Here is a 19,616-nt window from a genome sequence, read left to right on the forward strand (position 1 = left end):
CGAAACCGTGTTATATAAGTACCGTGTTGTGCGAGGATTGATGCAATTCTCAAACTGTGTTAGAGCAAAACCGTGTTGTAGAAGTAGTGTGTTATACGGGGGTTACCTGTATATAATTTTTAAAATAAATATCCTTTTGACCATGCATTATAATTTCAGCATTCAGTCACGTTTAATGTTATCTTGTTGAAAGGCTTTAGATGCAATAAGAAATTGAAAATTTATGATTTAAATTGTTTATTTTTATTTATTATTTTTTCAGCATTACTCCAATTAAAACTGTAGTGACCAACAGTAATGTATCCTAAGCTCTTGCAATGCTTTTGGTTGCAACGCTTGGTAAATATTGTTTCAACAAGAGGAGATGTTTTTCAACAGTTAAAAGTTGTAAGTATTTTTGCTGTAATTTCCAACACCTCACAGTTCTGATTCTCTATGAATATTTCACCTGTTGTGGATTGTTATTTAGGATTTAGTATTACTTTGTTTTTTAGTGTTAGCATTAGTAGTGGCATATGATGTAAGAAAGCAAGCTTATACAGCATCAGCCAAAAAAAAAAAAAAAAAAAAAAAGGAAAAAGGGGGAAAAAAACCCCGCTTCTGATTCACCTCTCAATCTTGCCCCAAAAAGTTTGTTCAGTTCTTCCTTGAAATTATTTAAGCTTTCAACTTCCACAATGACAGATGGAAGTTTGTTCCAGCAATCAACCACTCACTGGCTAAAGACAAATTTCTGCACATCTATTCTGAATCCTGTCTTTCCTCAACTTGAACTTATGCCCCCTCAAGGGCATAATGCTGAACAACATATTTTGGGTCATATCTTGTTACAAGCATGAAAGTAAGTTTACTTTATAGATTTTGAGGTGCTAAAAGGGAAATAGAGATTAAAATGGCAGATTGGCTCTTGTTTTTGAAAAGTAGTTTTTTATATTTATACAAGGTATTTTTGTTTATATTGCAGTAAGATGTAGCTATGAACATACCTGTATCAAACACTGTACCTTTTCACTAATATTCAACTTTGGGGGCATCCCTTTTCATCATCCGACAATAATCGACTAACATGGCGGTACTCCATTTGCTTTTGTATCTTTGTTCCATCGCTGAAATGTCTTGAATGGAAGTGCTCACCATGTTTGTCGCTGATGGCACCACAGTTTGGCGGGAAGAAATCCAGGTGTGAAATGCATATCCAATGACATGTTGCTCCCCCAATTTTTCGTAAGAAGTAATGAGATCTTCCACAAGCTGCCTGCAGGTGCTGGCTTTGAAAAGTTGCCTTATTTGTGGACCAATGAAAATGCCAGCCTTAATATTCTTTATACTAAATCTTGGGAATTTCTCTTGCAAGTATGTGAATGCAGGATTTTTCACTTCCAAAGCCTTCACAAAATTTTTCATGAGCCCCATTTTGATGTGGTGTGGTGGAAGCAAAACTTTATTTAGATCTACCAGAGGTTCAAATGCTACATCCTTCATTACGGATTTTAATGATTTTCTTTGTGTCCAACTGCTCTTCTCGTAGTGCAATCCTTGGCATGACTATCCCACTCACAGAGAAAGCAACAATACTTAGTGTAACCATTTTGTACTCCTAATAAAATTGCCCTTAATGCTACATTCTTCCAGTTTATACAGCAGTCTTTTATGTGCAACAGCAAAAGCCTCATATACAGCAGTCTTTATGTGCAATAGTCCTTTGTATCATCTGCAGACTTAGACATTAAGCCTGATGTATCCTCATCAGTCTCATTAATAAATATTGAAAACAACAATGGGCCCAGCACTGAACCTTGGGGACTTCACTGATAATATTGCTCCATTTTATACAGCAGTCTTTTATGTTCAACAGTGTCAAAAGCCTTATATACAGCAGTCTTTATGTGCAATAGTACCACAAGTATATGATATAAAAATTATTTTTTTGCATCCAGTTCCTTACTCACTGCATCATAGTACCCAGTCAGACTACCCCTAACAAATTCATGCTGTGACTGCAGTATAATTGCATTCCTGTCTAGGTAGTCCCGTATTACATCTTTAACCAGTGACTCCGTTATTTTCCTTGGAACAGTTGTTAGGCTAACAAGTGTGTAATTATTCATGTCACATTTTGATCCTCCTTTAAGAATTGTAGATACATTCACACATCTTTAGTCCATAGGGATCTCCCCTGAATCCAGAAATGCTCTTATAATTATGGTTAAGGGTTTACTTATCTTCTCTGCTTCCTCCCTCAATGTTATTGGATAGATTCCATCCACCCTAGGTTAAGTCTCAAGAATTTCTCTTCCACTTTCCTTTCAGTTATCACAAAGTCATTTAGCTCCCTGTTAGAGTTTAATAAACTTCTGTCATCTCCTCACCTAAAGAATTCCTCATGTATGAATGTAGATACAAAATACCTATTCAATTCTCAGCAACCTAAGCTGGGTCATGAATAGTTAACCCATTGACATCAAGTGGCCCAATGTGATTCAACCCCTTCCTTCTACTGGTAATATAAACATAGAAATATCTGCTGTTTTTCTTTTCATTCTTTGCCAGAGACTTCTTATAATCTGCTTTACCTTGCCTAACCTGCTTTGTGACTTGATTACAGACTAATTTAAGTCTACCATAGGCTTCTGAATCACCTGATAATTTATATGCATCCCAAGCACTTTTTTTCTCTGCTACTTGTCCCAATAGTTCATCTGACATCTATTTAGGCATAAACCTTGAACAGTATTTCTTCATTGGTATGAAAAGCTTGCTAGCTTCTATGATTACTTTTCCCAATGCTACTCATTTAGTATTTGCTGTTGGTGACATCATCAGTTAGTCCCACTGCATAGAATTTAAAAACTGTCTGAGACCACTACAGTCATCCTTATGGCTGTTTTTGGCACACTATAGCCTTAGTTGCTAATGTGCCAATAAAACTCAAACAATCAACCAACCAATCATCCTAATGAAAGAAAAAGTTTCCCTTTATGCTTTACAGTAGTTTTGTCTTTAATTAAATTCCACATTAGTGCACTGTGATTAATGGCATCCGGTGGGTATTTTACTTGCAGATTCTTAATGCATAAAGAATCACTGCTGATAACCAGACCAAGAGTATTGCTTCTTCTTGTTGCCTTTCTAACATACTGCTGTAGAAAACAATGATCCAATAAATCCACAAAAGTCTTGCTAGTGTGAGAGCGATCAATCCACAAATTCCGTTCAACGTCTGCAAAATTAATCCCCCCCCTCATTATAAGACATTCTGATTTACTGGCCAATCCTATTTCTGTGTGTAGGCATTTGGTATACTCATCACAGTCATAAGACCTATAGCATACTCCTACCACACACCTTTAGGAAGGGAGGAGGGATTATGTTGTTAGTTAAGAAACACAAAATCTAAGGAAGTGCATCCAATTGATGTTGGTGGACAGTGAAATGTTGAGTCTGTTTGGTGTGACATAAGCACTGGGAAAGGAAAAATGAGAGTAGGTGTATGCTATAGGCCTATTGAATCTGCAGTATAATGAGCAATTGTGCAGAGAAATAGAGTGGGCCAGTAAATCAGAATGTCTTATAATGGGGGATTTTAACTTTCCAGAGATTGACTGGAATTTGTGGGTTGGTCACTCACACACTAGCAAGGCTTTTATGGATTTGTTGGTTGATTGTTTTCTACAGCAGCATGTTTGGGAGGCAACTAGAAGGAGTAATACTCTTGATCTGATTATCAGTAGTGATTCTTCATGCATTAAGAATCTGCCGATAAAGGAACCACTAAGTGACAGTGATCACAGTGTGCTGAAGTTGGATTTACTTAAAGATGTAACTACCATCAGGGGTAAAGGGAAGGGTTTTTGCTTTCGTAAAGGTGACTACAGTGGTCTGAGACAGTATTTAAATTCTCTATGGTGGGACCAACTGATGATGTTACCAACAGCAAATTCAAAATGGGAAGCAGTCAAAGAAATAATCTTGGAAGCTACTAGGCTTTTCATACCAACTAAGAAATATTGTTCAAGATTTAGGCCTAAATGGAAGTCAGATGAATTAATTAGACATGTGGCAGAGAAGAAATGCGTGGGATACATATAAATTAATGGGTGACACAGAAGCCTATGATAGATATAAGCTGGTCTGTAACCAAGTCACAAAGGAGGTTAGGCAGGCAAAGGCAAATTACAAGAAATCCTTGGCAAAGGATGCAAAGAAAAACAGCAAAGAGTTCTTTATTTATGTAAACCCTAGAAGAAAGGGGATGAATCAGATAGGTTCACTTGATATCGATGGTTCAACTGTTGAAAATCTTGCTCGGGTAGCTAACAAACTAAATGAATATTTTGCATCTACATTCACACATGAGGAGTTATTCAGGGAGGGGAATGCCAGACATATGTTAAACTCTGGCAGTAAGCTAGAGAACCTTGTAATAAGTGAGAGTAAAGTGGAGGAGAAATTGTTGAAGATAAACATAAGAAAGGCACCTGGGGTGGATGGAATCTATCCAGTTATATTAAAGGAGGCAGCAAAGGAAGTAAGCAAGCCCTTAGCCATAATTATGAGAGCTTTCTTGGATTCAGGGGAGGTACCCACGGACTGGAAATGTGCAGCAAATGTGACTCTAATCCAAAAAGGAGGATCAAAGGGAGACACAGGTAATTACAGACCTGTTAGTTTAACTTCTTTTCCAGGGAAATTAATGGAGACACTGGTTAAAGAAGCATTGCAGGATCATCTAGACAAGACTTCAGTTCTGGTTCGGACACAGCATGGGTTTGTTAAGGAAGTCTTGAAGTCTTGTCTGACCAATTTGATTGGATACTATGATGTAGTCACAAAGGAACTGGATGCAAAGAATAATTTTGATATCGTATTTTTGGATCTTAGAAAGGCTTTCGATACTGTTGCACATGGAAGACTGCTGCACAAATTGGAGCAGTATGGCATTGGAGGCAAATTGCTGCTATGGATAAAGGGATAATTGAGTGGGAGAAGACAGAGAGTGGTAATCAATGGACACTGCTCTTCGTGGACTGATGTTATTAGTGTAGTCCCGCAGGGTTCAGTGTTGGGTCCATTGTTGTTTTCTGTATTCATTAATGATACTGATGATAGTATATCAGGCTTAATGTCCAAGTTTGCAGATGATATGAAATTCGGCAGGTTTGTTAATGACACTATGCTGCTGCAACAGGATCTAGAAAAGTTGAGGAGATGGGCTGAGAGGGGGCAACTAAGGATTAACATTGACAAATGTGAAGTACTGCATATGGAAGCAGTAACCGCAGAGTAATGTATCAACTGTGTGGTACTACACTGACAGTGGTAGAGAGCAAAAAGGACCTGGGGGGATAATTGTGCAGGCAGATATGAAGTTTTCTGAGCAGTGCAGACAGTCTGCAAGAGTAGCTCATGGTGTCTTGTCAATGATATACAGGAATTTTTCTAGCAGGGATAAGGAGGTGATTATCCCCTTGTATAAGGCAATGGTCAGGCCACACCTTGAATACTGTATACAGGTCTGGAGGCTTTATTTTAAGAAGGGTGTAGAGCTGTTGGAACGAGTACAGAGAAGGGCAACAAGATTAGTGAATGGAACAAAGGGTTGCTCTTACAAAGGAAGGCTTAAGTTTTGCAAATTACAGTGTCTGGAAACTAGGCACCTGCGAGGTGATCTGATTCAGGTGTATAAAGCCTTGAATGGTTTGAGGATGCTCTATGCTGATGGGATTCTTCCTCTTGCTCAGAATAATCACCTGAGAGGGCATAAATTGAAATTGAGGAAATGCAGTTGTAGGATAGATGTGCAGAAGTTTGCCTTTAGCCAGCTGGTGGTTGATTGTTGAAACAAACATCCATCTGCCGTTGTAGAAGTTGATAGCTTAAATAGATTCAAGGCAAAATTGACAAACATTTAGAGTGATTGGATGGGTGAAATGAGAAGGGTGTGTGTGTGTGTGTGTGTGTGTGTGTGTGTGTGTGGTGTTTTTTTTTTTTTTTTTTTTTTGGCTGATGCTATATAAGCTTGCTTTCTTGCATCATGTACCTTTGCTAATGCTAAGGTTGATATATTATATTTTCTTAGGTTTGAGTAGTATCCCTCACCTCTCTGCATTGTTTCACAGGGCCGAATTTTGAATTTCTTCTTTGAGAAGTATGACTGTTTTTTATGGACTGCAAACAAAACAAAACAAAACCAGACTGGATTTCAGCATGATCATTCAGGAATGTAGTAAACAATAGCGGGTTTGATACATAATACTCCTGTCACATATTTTGCCTTTCCACTTTTTTTCTTCAAGTAAATGCCCTTGATGTATTTTTATTAATTCTTTAACTATTTACAATATGGAGTGCACCTTTACTTGGAAAACACTAATAATAAGGAAAATTGTCCTGGAAATGGAAATATTTAGTTACAGTGAAATTTTTGTTAAAATGTTTTTGTGGTAATGGGATTTTACTGCATTTTCTTTAATGTTTGGAAATGGTCATCTCTTTTCTAGTGTTCTTTAATCAAATAAATAATGCTAATTCATTTTTTAATGAACCAAATGTTTTTTGTTTTTTTTCTTAGGTATTCATGCCTCAAAGGATGTTATGGATTGTCTGCAAAGAGGTGATCCAGTTGTTGCTCTTGAAAGTGCAATAATTACTCATGGAATGCCTTATCCTAAAAATTTAAGGTACTAAAATTTTTTTCTCTGGTTTGTATAGTGAAAATTGTGTTCTTGTGCTTTACCAAAAATAAAAAGTTAATCTCTCATAATCACCGTGGGAATGAAAACCATGAAACAAAACTTTCTTAAAAAAAAAGATCCTGTTATACTCCTCAATTACCTTAAAGAAAATTGTGGTGGATGGCTCAGTAAAATAAACTGTAAGTTGATTGACTGTGTATAGAACCATCGTCAGAATGTCACCAGGTCGATTTACATTCTGCTGCCACTCCCCTCCCATTGGTTTATGGAACTTCTGTAAACAGGTTTAGATTTTCTTCTGATAATTTGTTGCAGTTACAGAGATGCTAGCATGGGCAAGGAAGACATAAAACCACTGAGGGTTTCAGATTTCTTATTACTAGAAAATTATTGTAGTTTTTGTTTTGATTTTTGTTAGAAAAGATTGCTTGCTTCTGTGTGTTGATCATTTTATTCAAAAGTCATTGTTTTAGGAAACTTATTGAAAGAGTAGGAAAATGATACTGGTTATATTAAAGTCATTTAAGTTTTTACAAAAAAATAACTATGAATGCAACAAATTATTTTAAAAGTAGTCACATTTTAATAATGAGAAAAAAATAATTCAGAAATAATTCATATTAGCATTAGTAGAGGCTATGATTCAAGAAAGCAGGCTTATAAAGTCATTGTTTTAGGAAACTTATTGAAAGAGTAGGAAAATGATACTGGTTATATTAAAGTCATTTAAGTTTTTACAAAAAAATAACTATGAATGCAACAAATTATTTTAAAAGTAGTCACATTTTAATAATGAGAAAAAAATAATTCAGAAATAATTCATATTAGCATTAGTAGAGGCTATGATTCAAGAAAGCAGGCTTATAAAGCATCAGCCAAAAAAAACAAAAAAAAAAAAAAACCCACCCATCCATTTGCTTATTTCACCAATCCACTCACTCCAAATGTTTGTTAAGTTTTGCCTTGAATCTATTTAAGCTATCAACTTCTACAACGACAGATGGAAGTTTGTTCCAGCAATCAACCACCCACTGGCTAAAGGCAAACTTCCGCACATCTATCCCACAGCTGTCTTTCCTCAGTTTGAATTTATGCCCTCTCAGGTGATTACTCTGAGCAAGAGGAAGAATCTCATCAGCATTGAGCATGCTCAAACCATTCAAGGCTTTATACACCTCAATCAGATCACCTCGCAGGTGCCTTGTCGCCAGACACTGTAATTTCAAAACTTAAGCCTTTCTTTGTAAGAGCAACACTTTGTTCCATTCACTAATCTTGTTGCCCTTCTTTGTACTCATTCCAACAGCTCTACAGCCTTCTTAAAATGTGGCCTGATCATTGCTTTATAAAACAAGGGGATAATTACCTCTTTTTCCTTGCTAGAAAAATTCCTGTATATCATTGACAAGACATCATGAGCTACTCTTTCAGACCATCTGCACTGCTCAGAAAACTTCATATCTTCCTGCACAATTACCCCCAGGTCCTTTTCATTCTCTACCACTGTCAATGTAGTACCACAGAGTTGATATGTTATTCTTGTGTTACTGCTTCCCATATGTAGTACTTTACATTTGTCAATGTTAAACTTCATTTGCCACATCTCAGCCCATCTGTTCAAATTTTCTAGATCCTGTTGCAGCAGCATACTGTCATTAGTTTCATTAATAACCCTGCCAACCTTCGTATCGTCTGCAAACTTGGACATTAAGCCTGATATACCATCGTCAATATTATTTATAAATACAGAAAACAACAATGGGTCAAACACTGAACCCTGAGGGACTCCACTAATAACAGTCCACGAAGAGAAGTGTCCATTGATTACCACTCTCTGTCTTCTCCCACTCAACCATCCCTTTATCCATAGCAGCAATTTGCCTCCAATGCCACACTGCTCCAATTTGTGCAGCAGTCTTCCATGTGCAACAGTATCAAAAGCCTTTCTAAGATCCAAATATATAATATCAAAAGTATCATATATTTGTATCCAATTATATGACCAATTTGATTAGTATCTAATCAAATTGGTACAGACAAGACTTTCCTTATACCCATGTGTTACTGGGGTATAAGCAAGAATAAACCCATGCTTTGTCTGAGCTATAACTGATGTCTTGTCTAGATGATCCTGCAATGCTTCTTTAACCAGTACCTCCATTAATTTCCCTGGAACAGAAGTTAAACTGACAGGTCTGTAATACCTGTGTCTCCCTTTGATCCTCCTTTGTGGATTGGGGTAACATTTGCACATCTCCAGTCCATGGGTACCTCCCATGAATCCAAGGAAGCTCTCATAATTATGGCTAAGGGTTTGCTTACTTCCTTTGCTGCCTCCTTTAATATAACTGGATAGATTCCATCCACCCCAGGTGCCTTTCTTATGTTTATCTTTAATAATTTCTGCTCTACTTTACTCTCACTTATTACAAGATTCTTTAGCTTACTGTCAGAGTTCAATACACCTCTGGCATTCCCCTCCCTGAATAATTCCTCATGTGTGAATGTAGATGCAAAATATTCATTTAGTTTGTTAGTTAGCGGAGCAAGATTTTCAACAGTTGAACCGTCATCTGTCTGTTAGCAAGTCTGCGGCTGCAAATACTGCGAGCAATATTGCACGTTTGGTTCACAAGAGATTGAAACTTTATTATGCTTACAAAGTGAAGCTTGTCCAGGAAATTGTCTCATGACAAACCACACCTGTCTGTTGAAGTGTGTCTTACTGAGTTCATGATCATGAGTGCAATAGTCCCAAGGTAAACTGTGTTGTGTACTGTCCTTCAGCCAGGTGATTAGACAATTTTTCTTCCATAAAAACACTGTGAACTCTTCAAATTACCTAGATATGCTTGAATTGTATGCTATACCCCAGCTGGAAGATATGCAGCTACATATTCTCTCAACTAGATCGAGCTCCACCACACTGAAGCTTGAATGTGTGCAATTTCCTCAATGAAAAATTTCCTAACTGTTGGAGCGGCTGGGATAGTCCAATTCCATGGCCTCATTCCCTGGATATCACACCTGTAGTTTTACTTGTATATGGCTATGTAAAGGACAAAGTGTATGCAGAAAAAGTTAATGTCACAGAGTTAAGACTGGATTGAACAGGCAGTGACTGCCATTTCTCAAGAGATGCTTCAAAACACTGAATGAAATAAGTTACCATCTTGACATTCTATCAGAGTGTAATATGGGTTTAATTTCTTAACTTTCCATCACTTGTACCCTCAGTTTTAACAGGAACACTCATGTGGCATCTTCTCCCAACCAAAGGTACTCGTGTGGAGGTTTATTGAAGTGCAATTGTGTGATAAGAAATTCTTTGAGTTGCTTTATTAAGTGCAGCAGTTTAATCGAGCTTTATAATCAGCTGAATAATTTATAGACACATTATAAAGTTAAAGAAAGTGAGAGAAACAGAGAGTAAAGATAATAGAAAACTAATAAAATATGCATAATAAAAATACATAATTACATAAAAAAATGTTCTTGTTTATACTCCGGCACGACCACCAGGTCAGTGGAGTTTACAATAAATCATCGATACAAATGTTAACTGTATTTAGCAGTCACAGGCTTGAACTCCGATCCACTCAAAGAGTGTGTGCTATTGCACTCGCACTCCTGACTACTCAGCTACGACATCAGGATGAAATGAGGATGTTGCCACATAACTTACAAAACCAGCCTCTCATCAGGTGCCAATGGCTGGAATTGCAAACAAAATAGCAACATTGTGTCTTCATTTCTGATATAAACCACAAGCCAATGGGTAAAAAACATAAATGAAAATAAAATTTTAGTTACCAATAAAAATGAGAATAAAATTTTAGTTGCCAATGAAAATGAGGATAAAATTTTAGTTGCCAATGAAAAATGAGAATAAAATTTTAGTTATCTAATTAATGGAAGATGTGAAATTAATAGAATTAAATTTCACAACCCATTTTCTTTTTTAGAAAATGGCTTGTGAAATTTACAGTTGACAATGAAGGTGCAAAATTAAAATTTCTAGAGACATAACATTAGCCTAATGCTAGTTAAAGTAAAGTGATTTGAAAGCATAAATAAAAGTGAGTAGCCTACAGAAGTATAAAGGGATATGAAAGCAATGACTTGAATATATAGAGATATTAGAAATACAGTAATGTAGATTAATAATTACTGAAAAAGAATTTTGACAAATGATTATATATAAGCAAAGTTTTAAATTTCAGTTTGCAGTAAAAATGAAATATAAATATAAAATTAAATAATAGCAGTGCCTGGAAATAATTTTTTTATTATATGTATATATGTAAGCCCTGTTGTTTTTAATGCATGAAATGCCATAACGCAGAGATTTTTAGGAATGTATATACTGTGTTATAGCAGAACTGACTGTACAGAGAATCTCTAGATTTTGCAGTTTTGTACATTAGTCTGAGAGAAACACAGAGAGAGAGAGAGAGAGAGAGAGAGAGAGAAAGGGAATCACGAAGAAAGAGAAGAATGATGATATCCAGCTCAAGACCCTGGGTGTGTCATACCCATACTCACCAGAGGTGAGCCCCTGGGGTTGTTGTAGTTCAAGGTGGGGGTGGAGAGCACGTTGCTTACAAAAGTAACTGGTGGTAGACTTCTGTTCAGCTAGTCTATGTAATGCATTTACTGAACAACTTTTGGATTGTTGTATTTTTAAACAAGATCAATACAGAAACTTTCATCTGTTTGTATTTCCCTTAAATATAGCACCTAAAAGAAAAATGAGTGGATCAGAGAATTGTGGAAAAGGTTGATTTAAAAAAAACAAAAAAAAAAAAAAAATCTTTATGGTGCAAGTTCAGTGAAGTGATTATATGAAAGTCTTAGTGTTGATTCAGCAGATATGCATGCTAAATTTTGTAAGGAAAAATAATTTTATTTTTATTTTACTGTAATTTACAATAAAATAATTTTCCATGTACTTAAATTTCTCTCAACAAAGGATACATTTATATATGCACAGACTCTTTTACTATGTACAGTTAAGTAGTAGTATAAAAATGTAATATTTTTTGCTTTTTTTATGATTATAATATGAACACCCAAAATCTGAAAAACTCAGAGTCGACAAGAATTGTCATCAAGTTATCATCTGACATCCATTTAGGCCTAAATGGATGTCAGATGAATTAATGAGGCTTGTGGCAGAGAAGAAAAATGTATGGGATGCATATAAAATATCAGGTGACACAGAAGCCTATGGCAGGTGTAAACTAGTCTGTAATCAAGTCACAAAGGAGGTTAGGCAGCATTAGCAAGCATTAGCATTAGTAGAGGCATTTGATGCAAGAAAGCAAGCTTATGCAGCATCAGCCAAAAAAAAAAAAAAAAAAAAAAAGTAACATAAATAAATAAAAATAACCACTTCCACTTCACCCCTCTGTTCGTTCGAAATACCTGTCCAGCTGAGCCTTAAACTTATTTAGGCTATCAACTTCCACGACAAGGGATGGAAGTCTGTTCCACCCACCAACCACCCGCTGGCTAAAGGCAAATTTCCGCACATCTATCCTACATCTGTCTTTCCTCAATTTGAATTTATGCCCTCTCAGGTGATTTTTCTGAGCTAGAGGAAGAATCCCATCAGCATTGAGCATGCTCAAACCATTCAAGGCTTTGTACACCTCTATCAGATCACCCCGCTGGTGCCTAGTTTCCAGACACTGTAATTTGCAAAACTTAAGCCTTTCTTCGTAAGAGAACCCCTTTGTCCCATTCACCAATCTAGTTGCCCTTCTCTGTACTCGTTCCAGCAGCTCTACATCCTTCCTGAAATGAGGCCTCCAGGCCTGTATACAGTACTCTAGGTGTGGCCTGACCATTGCCTTATACAAGGGAATAATCACCTCCTTATCCCTGCTAGAAAAATTCCTATATATCATTGACAATACACCATGAGCTACTCTTGCAGCTCGTCTGCACTGCTCAGAGAACTTCATATCTGCCTGCACCACCACCCCCAGGTCCCTTTCATTCTCTACCACTGTCAGTGTAGTACCACAGAGTTGATACGTTGCTCTGGGGTTGCTGTTTCCCATATGTAGTACTTTACATTTGTCAATGTTAAACTTCATTTGCCACCTCGAAGCCCATCTGCTCAACCTTTCCAAATCCTGTTGCAGCAGCATAGTGTCAGTAGTGTCCTTGACAACCCTGCCAACCTTCGTATCGTCTGCAAACTTGGACATTAAGCCTGATATACCATCATCAATATCATTTATAAATACAGAAAACAATAAAGGCCCCAATACTGAACCCTGAGGGACTCCACTAATAACATTAGTCCACGATGAGCAGTGTCCATTGATTACCACTCTCTGTCTTCTCCCCCTCAACCACCCCTTTATCCATAGCAGCAACTTGCCTCCAATGCCACACTGCTCCAATTTGTGCAGCAGTCTTCCATGTGCAACAGTATCAAAAGCCTTTCTAAGATCCAAGTATATAATATCAAAGTTATTCCCTGCATCCAGTTCTTTTGTGACTGCATCATAGTATCCAATCAAATTGGTCAGGCAAGACTTCCCCTTAACAAAACCATGCTGTGTCCTAGCTATAACTGAAGTCTTGTCTAGATGATCCTGCAGTGCTTCTTTCACCAGTGCCTCCATTAATTTTCGTGGAACAGAAGTTAAACTCACAGGTCTATAATTACTTGTGTCAGCCTTTGATCCCCCTTTGTGAATTGGGGTCACATTTGCACATCTCCAGTCAATGGGTACCTCCCCTGAGTCCAAGGAAGCTCTCATAATTATGGCTAAGGGTTTGCTTACCTCCTTTGCTGCCTCCTTTAATATAACTGGATAGATCCCATCCACCCCAGGTGCCTTTCTTGTGTTTATCTTCAACAATTTCTCCTCCACTTTGCTCTCAGTTATTACAAGATTCTCTAGCTTACTGCTAGAGTTGAATACACCTCTGGCATTCCCCTCGCTGAATAACTCCTGATGTGTGAATGTCGATGCAAAATATTCATTTAGTTTGTTAGCTACCCGAGCAGGGTCATCAACAGTTGACCCATCGATCTCAAGTGGACCAATCTGATTCATCCCCTTCCTTCTAGAGTTTACATAAGTAAAGAACTCTTTGCTGTTTTTCTTCGCATCCCTTGCCAAGGATCTCTCGTAATCTGCCTTCGCCTGCCTAACCTCCTTTGTAACTTGGTTACAGATCAACTTGTATCTATCATAGGCGTCCGTGTCACGTGTTAATTTGTATGTATCCCATGCATTTTTCTTCTCTGCCATATGCCTCATTAGTTCATCTGACAACCATTTAGGCCTAAACCTTGAACAATTTCTTAGTTGGTATGTAAAGCCTAGTAGCTTCCACGATAAGTTCTTTGAATGCTTCCCATTTTGAATTTGCTGTTGGCAATATCATCAGTTGATCCCACTGTATAGAATTTAAATACTGTCTCAGTCCATTGTAGTCGCCTTTACGAAAGCAATACCCCTTCCCTTTACCCCTAATGGTAGTTACCTCTTTGAGTAACTCCCACTTCAGCACACTGTGATCACTGCCACCAAGTGGTTCATTTATCTGCAGATTCTTAATGCATGAAGAATCACTACTGATAATCAAATCAAGAGTATTACTCCCTCTAGTTGCCTCCCGAACATGCTGATGTAGAAAACAATCATCCAATAAATCCACAAAAGCCTTGCTACTGTGTGAGTGACCAGCCCCCAAATTCCAGTCAATATCTGGGAAATTAAAATCCCCCATTATAAGACTCTCTGATTTACTGGCCCACTCTCTCCGAACAGTTTCTTATTATACTCATCAGAGTCATTAGGCCTATAGCACACTCCTACTCTCAATTTTGATCTCCCAATGCTTATGTCACACCAAACTGACTCGACACTGCACTGTCCAGCGATGTCGACTGGCTTCACTTCCTTGGATTTTATGTGTTTTTTAACTAATAGCATAACCCCTCCTCCCTTCCTATCCTGTCTATCCTTTGTGTAGACATTGTACTCCCCAAATTCCAGTTCTGCATTTCTTATATCTGTGTGACACCACGTCTCTGAAATCCCCACAATATCTGCCTTTGATGTTTTGAGCAATACCTCAAATTCATCAAATTTATTTACTAAACTCCTAGCATTGGTGTACACACAAGTATACATGCACCTGTTCTTTTTCTTAGCTACCCTAACACAACCCATGTGTTTACTTGTACCCCAATGATTCCCAGCAGTCTCTGAAATATCCTGCATCTTATTTTCCAGGCTGCGGCTCATTCCAATAGAAGCAGTGCAAGAATCACTTTCACCTCTGCCAGTGGCTACTGTTAATCTATTAGTCCTTGTATCCCCCCAATCTAGCAGTTTTCCGACCCACCTAACATTGCCTCGATAGCATCAGCAAACATTCTTGCACCCTTTCTATTTAAGTGTATCCCATCCCTGTAGAAGCAGTCTCTCCTGTTAACAAGTACAGACCAGGCTGAAAAAAATTCTACCCCTTGAGCCCTGCACAATCTTTCCAGGGCCGAATTGATTGACAGGGCAGGAGAAGGCAAATTATGAGAAATCTTTGGCAAAGGATACAAAGAAAAACAGCAAAGAGTTCTTTACTTATGTAAACTAGAAGGAACGGTATGAACCAGATTGGACCACCTAACATAGAGGGGTTGACTATTGATGATCATGCTCAGGTAGCTGATAAACTGAATGAGTATTTTGCATCTACATTCACACATGAGGAGTTATTCAATGAGGGAGTGCCAGAAGTTTACCAGAAGTTCTGCCAGTGGATGCAACAACAGTGTATCCTGAACCCCCAATTTTTAAACAACATTTTGTTCACTGATGAAGCTGGGTTTACTCGTGATGGTATTTTTAATTTTCATAACTGTCACTTTGGTCCAACGAAAATCCTAATGCAATTCATGTGTCACGATATCAGCAACGTTTCTCGTTGAATGTCTGGGCAGGACTGCTAGAAGACAGTCTAATTGGACCACACTTTCTGCCAAACAGGCTAACAGGAGAGCTGTACCTTCAGTTCCTGCAGAATGTTCTTCCAGACCTCCTTGATGATGATAATGTTCCACTTCAGCAATGCCAGTACATGTGGTTTATGCATGATGGTGCACCGGTACATTTTGCTTGAGTTGTGACTCGTTATCTAACTAGAAGGTATGGTCAACGGTGGATAGGTGAGGTGGGCCTGTAATGTGGCCTCCCCATCACTAGACTTAAATCCTATGGATTTTTGTATCTGGGGTCATGTAAAAAGCTTGGTGTACACTTCTGACATTAACACAGTTGAGGAATTGCAGCGTCGGGTTGAAGGAGCCTTTCAGCAAATCAGAAACGACCCAGGAATGCCTGAGAGGATTCGCAACTCAATGCAGAGAAGACTACCAAGCTGCTTATGGATGCTAGGACAGCATTTTGAATGCCTCTTGTAACATGCAACATCTGTAAAATCCTGTGGTGTTGAAGCCAAAAATTAAAAAATGTATTATGTTTAATAAAACCCACCCTTAGCAAAGGATTCACAGCTTTTTGCTAAACTAGTGCTCCCATAGTCAGTGATGGATCTTAACAGAAAAGAAAATGTGCATTATCTTGAAAACGGTTCATTTGCAGCCCAATGTTCACTGGAATTTTTTTTGCTTATTTTAGTTGGTACTTTTCAACCTTAAATTTTTGACCATCATTTTTGAAACACCCTGTATTGACTTGAAAATATTTTTTATGAGGAATATTTATTTTTTATAAGGAATGGCTACCCTAATAATGGGAGTTTCTGAACACCCTGTGTCAGCTTATAAGTTTATGATTGCTTGATGAAGAGTTAATATATCAATGAAAAGGAAGGGTTTTTTTTTTTTTTTTTTGGCTGATGCTAGATAATCTTGTTTTCTTGCCTCATATGCCTCTACTAATGCTTAAAACAAGTAAAATGAGTTGGACATGTGTTGTTAATGTAGGTGATTCACCTATATATGGCAATTTTTTTTATACAGAACAGCACAAGAAGTTGAAAAAATAATTCGGAAACAAGGTGTTATGCCTGCAACAGTTGCTATACTCGATGGCAAGATACATGTAGGTAAGATTAACATCGTTCTCTCTCTCTCTTTTTCTTTCTTTCATTCTTTCCTTCCCTCCTTGTTCCCCTCCATTATTTGTCTATCAGTTGTTAGGTGTGTTGAACGGATTATTAATTTTTCATTTTTTTTCAAATACAACATGAAGTTCTTGTTTGGAACTAAAAATAGCCTTGAATTTAACTTAATTTAAAAATTTATTAATTAATTACAACAACAGAAACACATTCCATTCTATGTAATAATAGGCTGTTAATCTTAATTAATTAGAAATCATATGCTTCTGTATACAAAAAATAAGAATTTTTTTCTAAAAAAAAAAAAAAAAGCTAAAAATAAATATATTTTTAATTAAAATAACAAAAAATAGGGGAGGGGGAAATCTCAGATCTCAGAGAAGATGCCACATGAGTGTTCCTGTTAAAACTGAGGGGTACAAGTGATGGAAGGTTAAGAAATTAAACCCCTATTACACTGTGTAGGCTGAACTATCTAATTTCTCACTGTTTTCCAAGTATGGTGAAGACAGATTTGGATCTGTTGATTTGAAATGGGACATTATCCAGAATTTAAGCAAATAGTAATACACTGAGCTGGCTTAGCATTAGCAACATCTACCTGATACCTCTTGGAGCCATCTTTTACTTGTAATACAGCTTTTACACATGTTAGTGTGGACTCCACAAGGTGATGCAGGTTGTCTTGTGTCTCACAATTGTGCCACCACACATTACTCAGTGTGTCCAGTAATGCCTGCACATTGTCAGGTGGATGGTCGTAGCATCAAATATCCTCTTCCAGTAAGTCCCAAACATGCTCAGTTAAGTTGAGATTGAATGAGTTGGGGAGCCATGGGAGGACAGAGAATTTATTTTCACATTCAAGAAACTAGTTGGCAATCTGCTGGGCCTTGTGCTATGATGCATTATATTGTTAATAGATGCTGGAGTTGTCTGGATACATAGTCATCATAAAGGGGGGGTGTAGTTGGTTGCAATGATAGAAAGTTAAGTGAGTTAGATCTTCCCACTGAGCTGTTTATCAGAGGACCCAAGACATGTTGGATACATGCCTTTGAAGATATTAAAATGGGACACCCATCAAGCTCTCAGCTGCCCAACTCAATGACAGAACTTACTCTTGTTCATCAGGCAACAGAGCGGAAATCTCCAAGGCAGAATGCGCTGGACCTACAGGAGTTAGTTATTATCGGTGACTCTATTTTCAGGGAGACTGGTAATATTACTGTGTAAAAAGGATAGGTGGAATAGGACCAATGGCAAAAGTTGATGACGTTATAAAGCATATATCATCTTTTAAGGGCACAAAGGGTGATATTGTTGTACACGTTGGCACTAATGACATTGAGTGTAGGGGATCTGCAGACTTACTTAACAAGTGCAGGGGGCGCCTCCGTAGCCAGGTGGGCAGGAGCAGCAGTGCGTAGCACACGCTTCTTGATCAGACTAGGGTTCGAGCCCATGACCACCAAATATGGAGGATGCGGAAAGGTCAGGAAATGACCACCGCATATCCCTGGAGCAATATGGCCTTAGTTGCTAATGCTCCTAAAAACCAAATAACAACAACAAGTGCAGGTCAGTGTTGAAAAAAAGTCGTGAGTTAGGGTTAATTTGAAAGTGTCTGCAGGTCTGCCCAGACATGATAGGACGGAGTACATGATGAGAGCCTTGTTAATTAATTTGGCCCTGGAGAGATTGTGCAAGGCTCATGGGGGTAGAATTTTTCTCAGAATAGTCTGTGCTTGTTAACAGGAGAGACTGCTTCTACAGGGATGGGATACACTTAAATAGAAGTGGTACAAGAATATTTGTTGTTGCTATCGAGCCAGTGTAAGGTGGGTCAGAAAACTGCTAGCTTGGGGGGGTTCACAGACTAAAAGTTAGTAGTAGCCGCAGGCAGAGGTGCAAGTGATTCTTACATTGCTTCTATTAGAATGGAGGGTGGAGTGCTGGGGTTTTCAGGGAATGGTGGGGGTCATCATGGAACAAATAAATACATGGGCTCTGTTAGGATAACTAAGATTAAAAATAGGTGCATGTATACTTGCATGTACACCAATGCTAGGAGTATATTAAATAAATTTGATGAACTCGAAATGGTGGTCAAGACATCAAAGGTGGATGTTGGGATATCAGAGACAAGGTGTCACACAGATATAAGCAGTGAAGAATTGGAATTTAGGGAGTACAATGTGTAGAGGAAGGACAGGCAGGATAGGAAAGGAGGAGGGGTTCGGCTGTTAGTTAAGAACCACATAAAATCTAAGGAAGTGCATCCAGTTTACATAATGGTCAGTGCAATTTTGAGTTAGTTTAGTGTGACATAAGAACTGGGAAAGCAAAAATGAGACCTAATGACTCGGATGAGTACAAGGAACAACTGACATAGAAATAGGGCTAGGAAATCAGATTGTCTAATAATGGGGGATTTTAACTTCCCAGATATTGACTGAAATTTGCGGCTTGGTCACTCGCACACCAGTAAGACTTTTGTGGATTTACTGGATAATTGTTTTCTACAGCAACACTTTAGAGGTTTGGTTGGTTGTTTCTTTGGTTTTATTGGCGCATTAGCAACTAAGGCTATAATGCGCCAAAACCAGGTGATATATAAAAATTTAAATTTCACTGACCTAATTACTTAGGTCACCATGTCAAGATATAAAATAACTTGGGGGTAAAAAAAATTTATCTTTTTTTACATTTTAAGGTATAAAATGTAAAAAAAGATAAATCAATAAAGAAATAACAATAACATATAAATTTTAAATACAAGTAAAAACCTTTATTGATTTAAAA

The 19,616-nt window shown here is 37.7% G+C and overlaps 1 protein-coding gene across 1 annotated transcript in view; it reads left to right on the forward strand.

Moving 5' to 3' along the window:
- The first annotated feature begins 287 nt into the window (after window positions 1-287).
- Window positions 288-19,616, forward strand: part of LOC150084429 (uncharacterized) — a 182,486-nt gene continuing 163,157 nt past the window's right edge. Inside the window, exons 1-3 of the mRNA XM_090376226.1 lie at window positions 288-387; window positions 6,572-6,680; window positions 16,711-16,796. Coding sequence (XP_090232352.1) covers window positions 318-387; window positions 6,572-6,680; window positions 16,711-16,796 — 265 coding nt within the window. The 5' untranslated portion in view covers window positions 288-317. The remainder of the gene's footprint in view (window positions 388-6,571; window positions 6,681-16,710; window positions 16,797-19,616) is intronic.

This window comes from Mastigoproctus giganteus, chromosome 6, assembly GCF_048544385.1.
Source record: "Mastigoproctus giganteus isolate SK-2022 chromosome 6, ASM4854438v1, whole genome shotgun sequence".
Lineage (NCBI taxonomy): Eukaryota > Metazoa > Arthropoda > Arachnida > Uropygi > Thelyphonidae > Mastigoproctus > Mastigoproctus giganteus.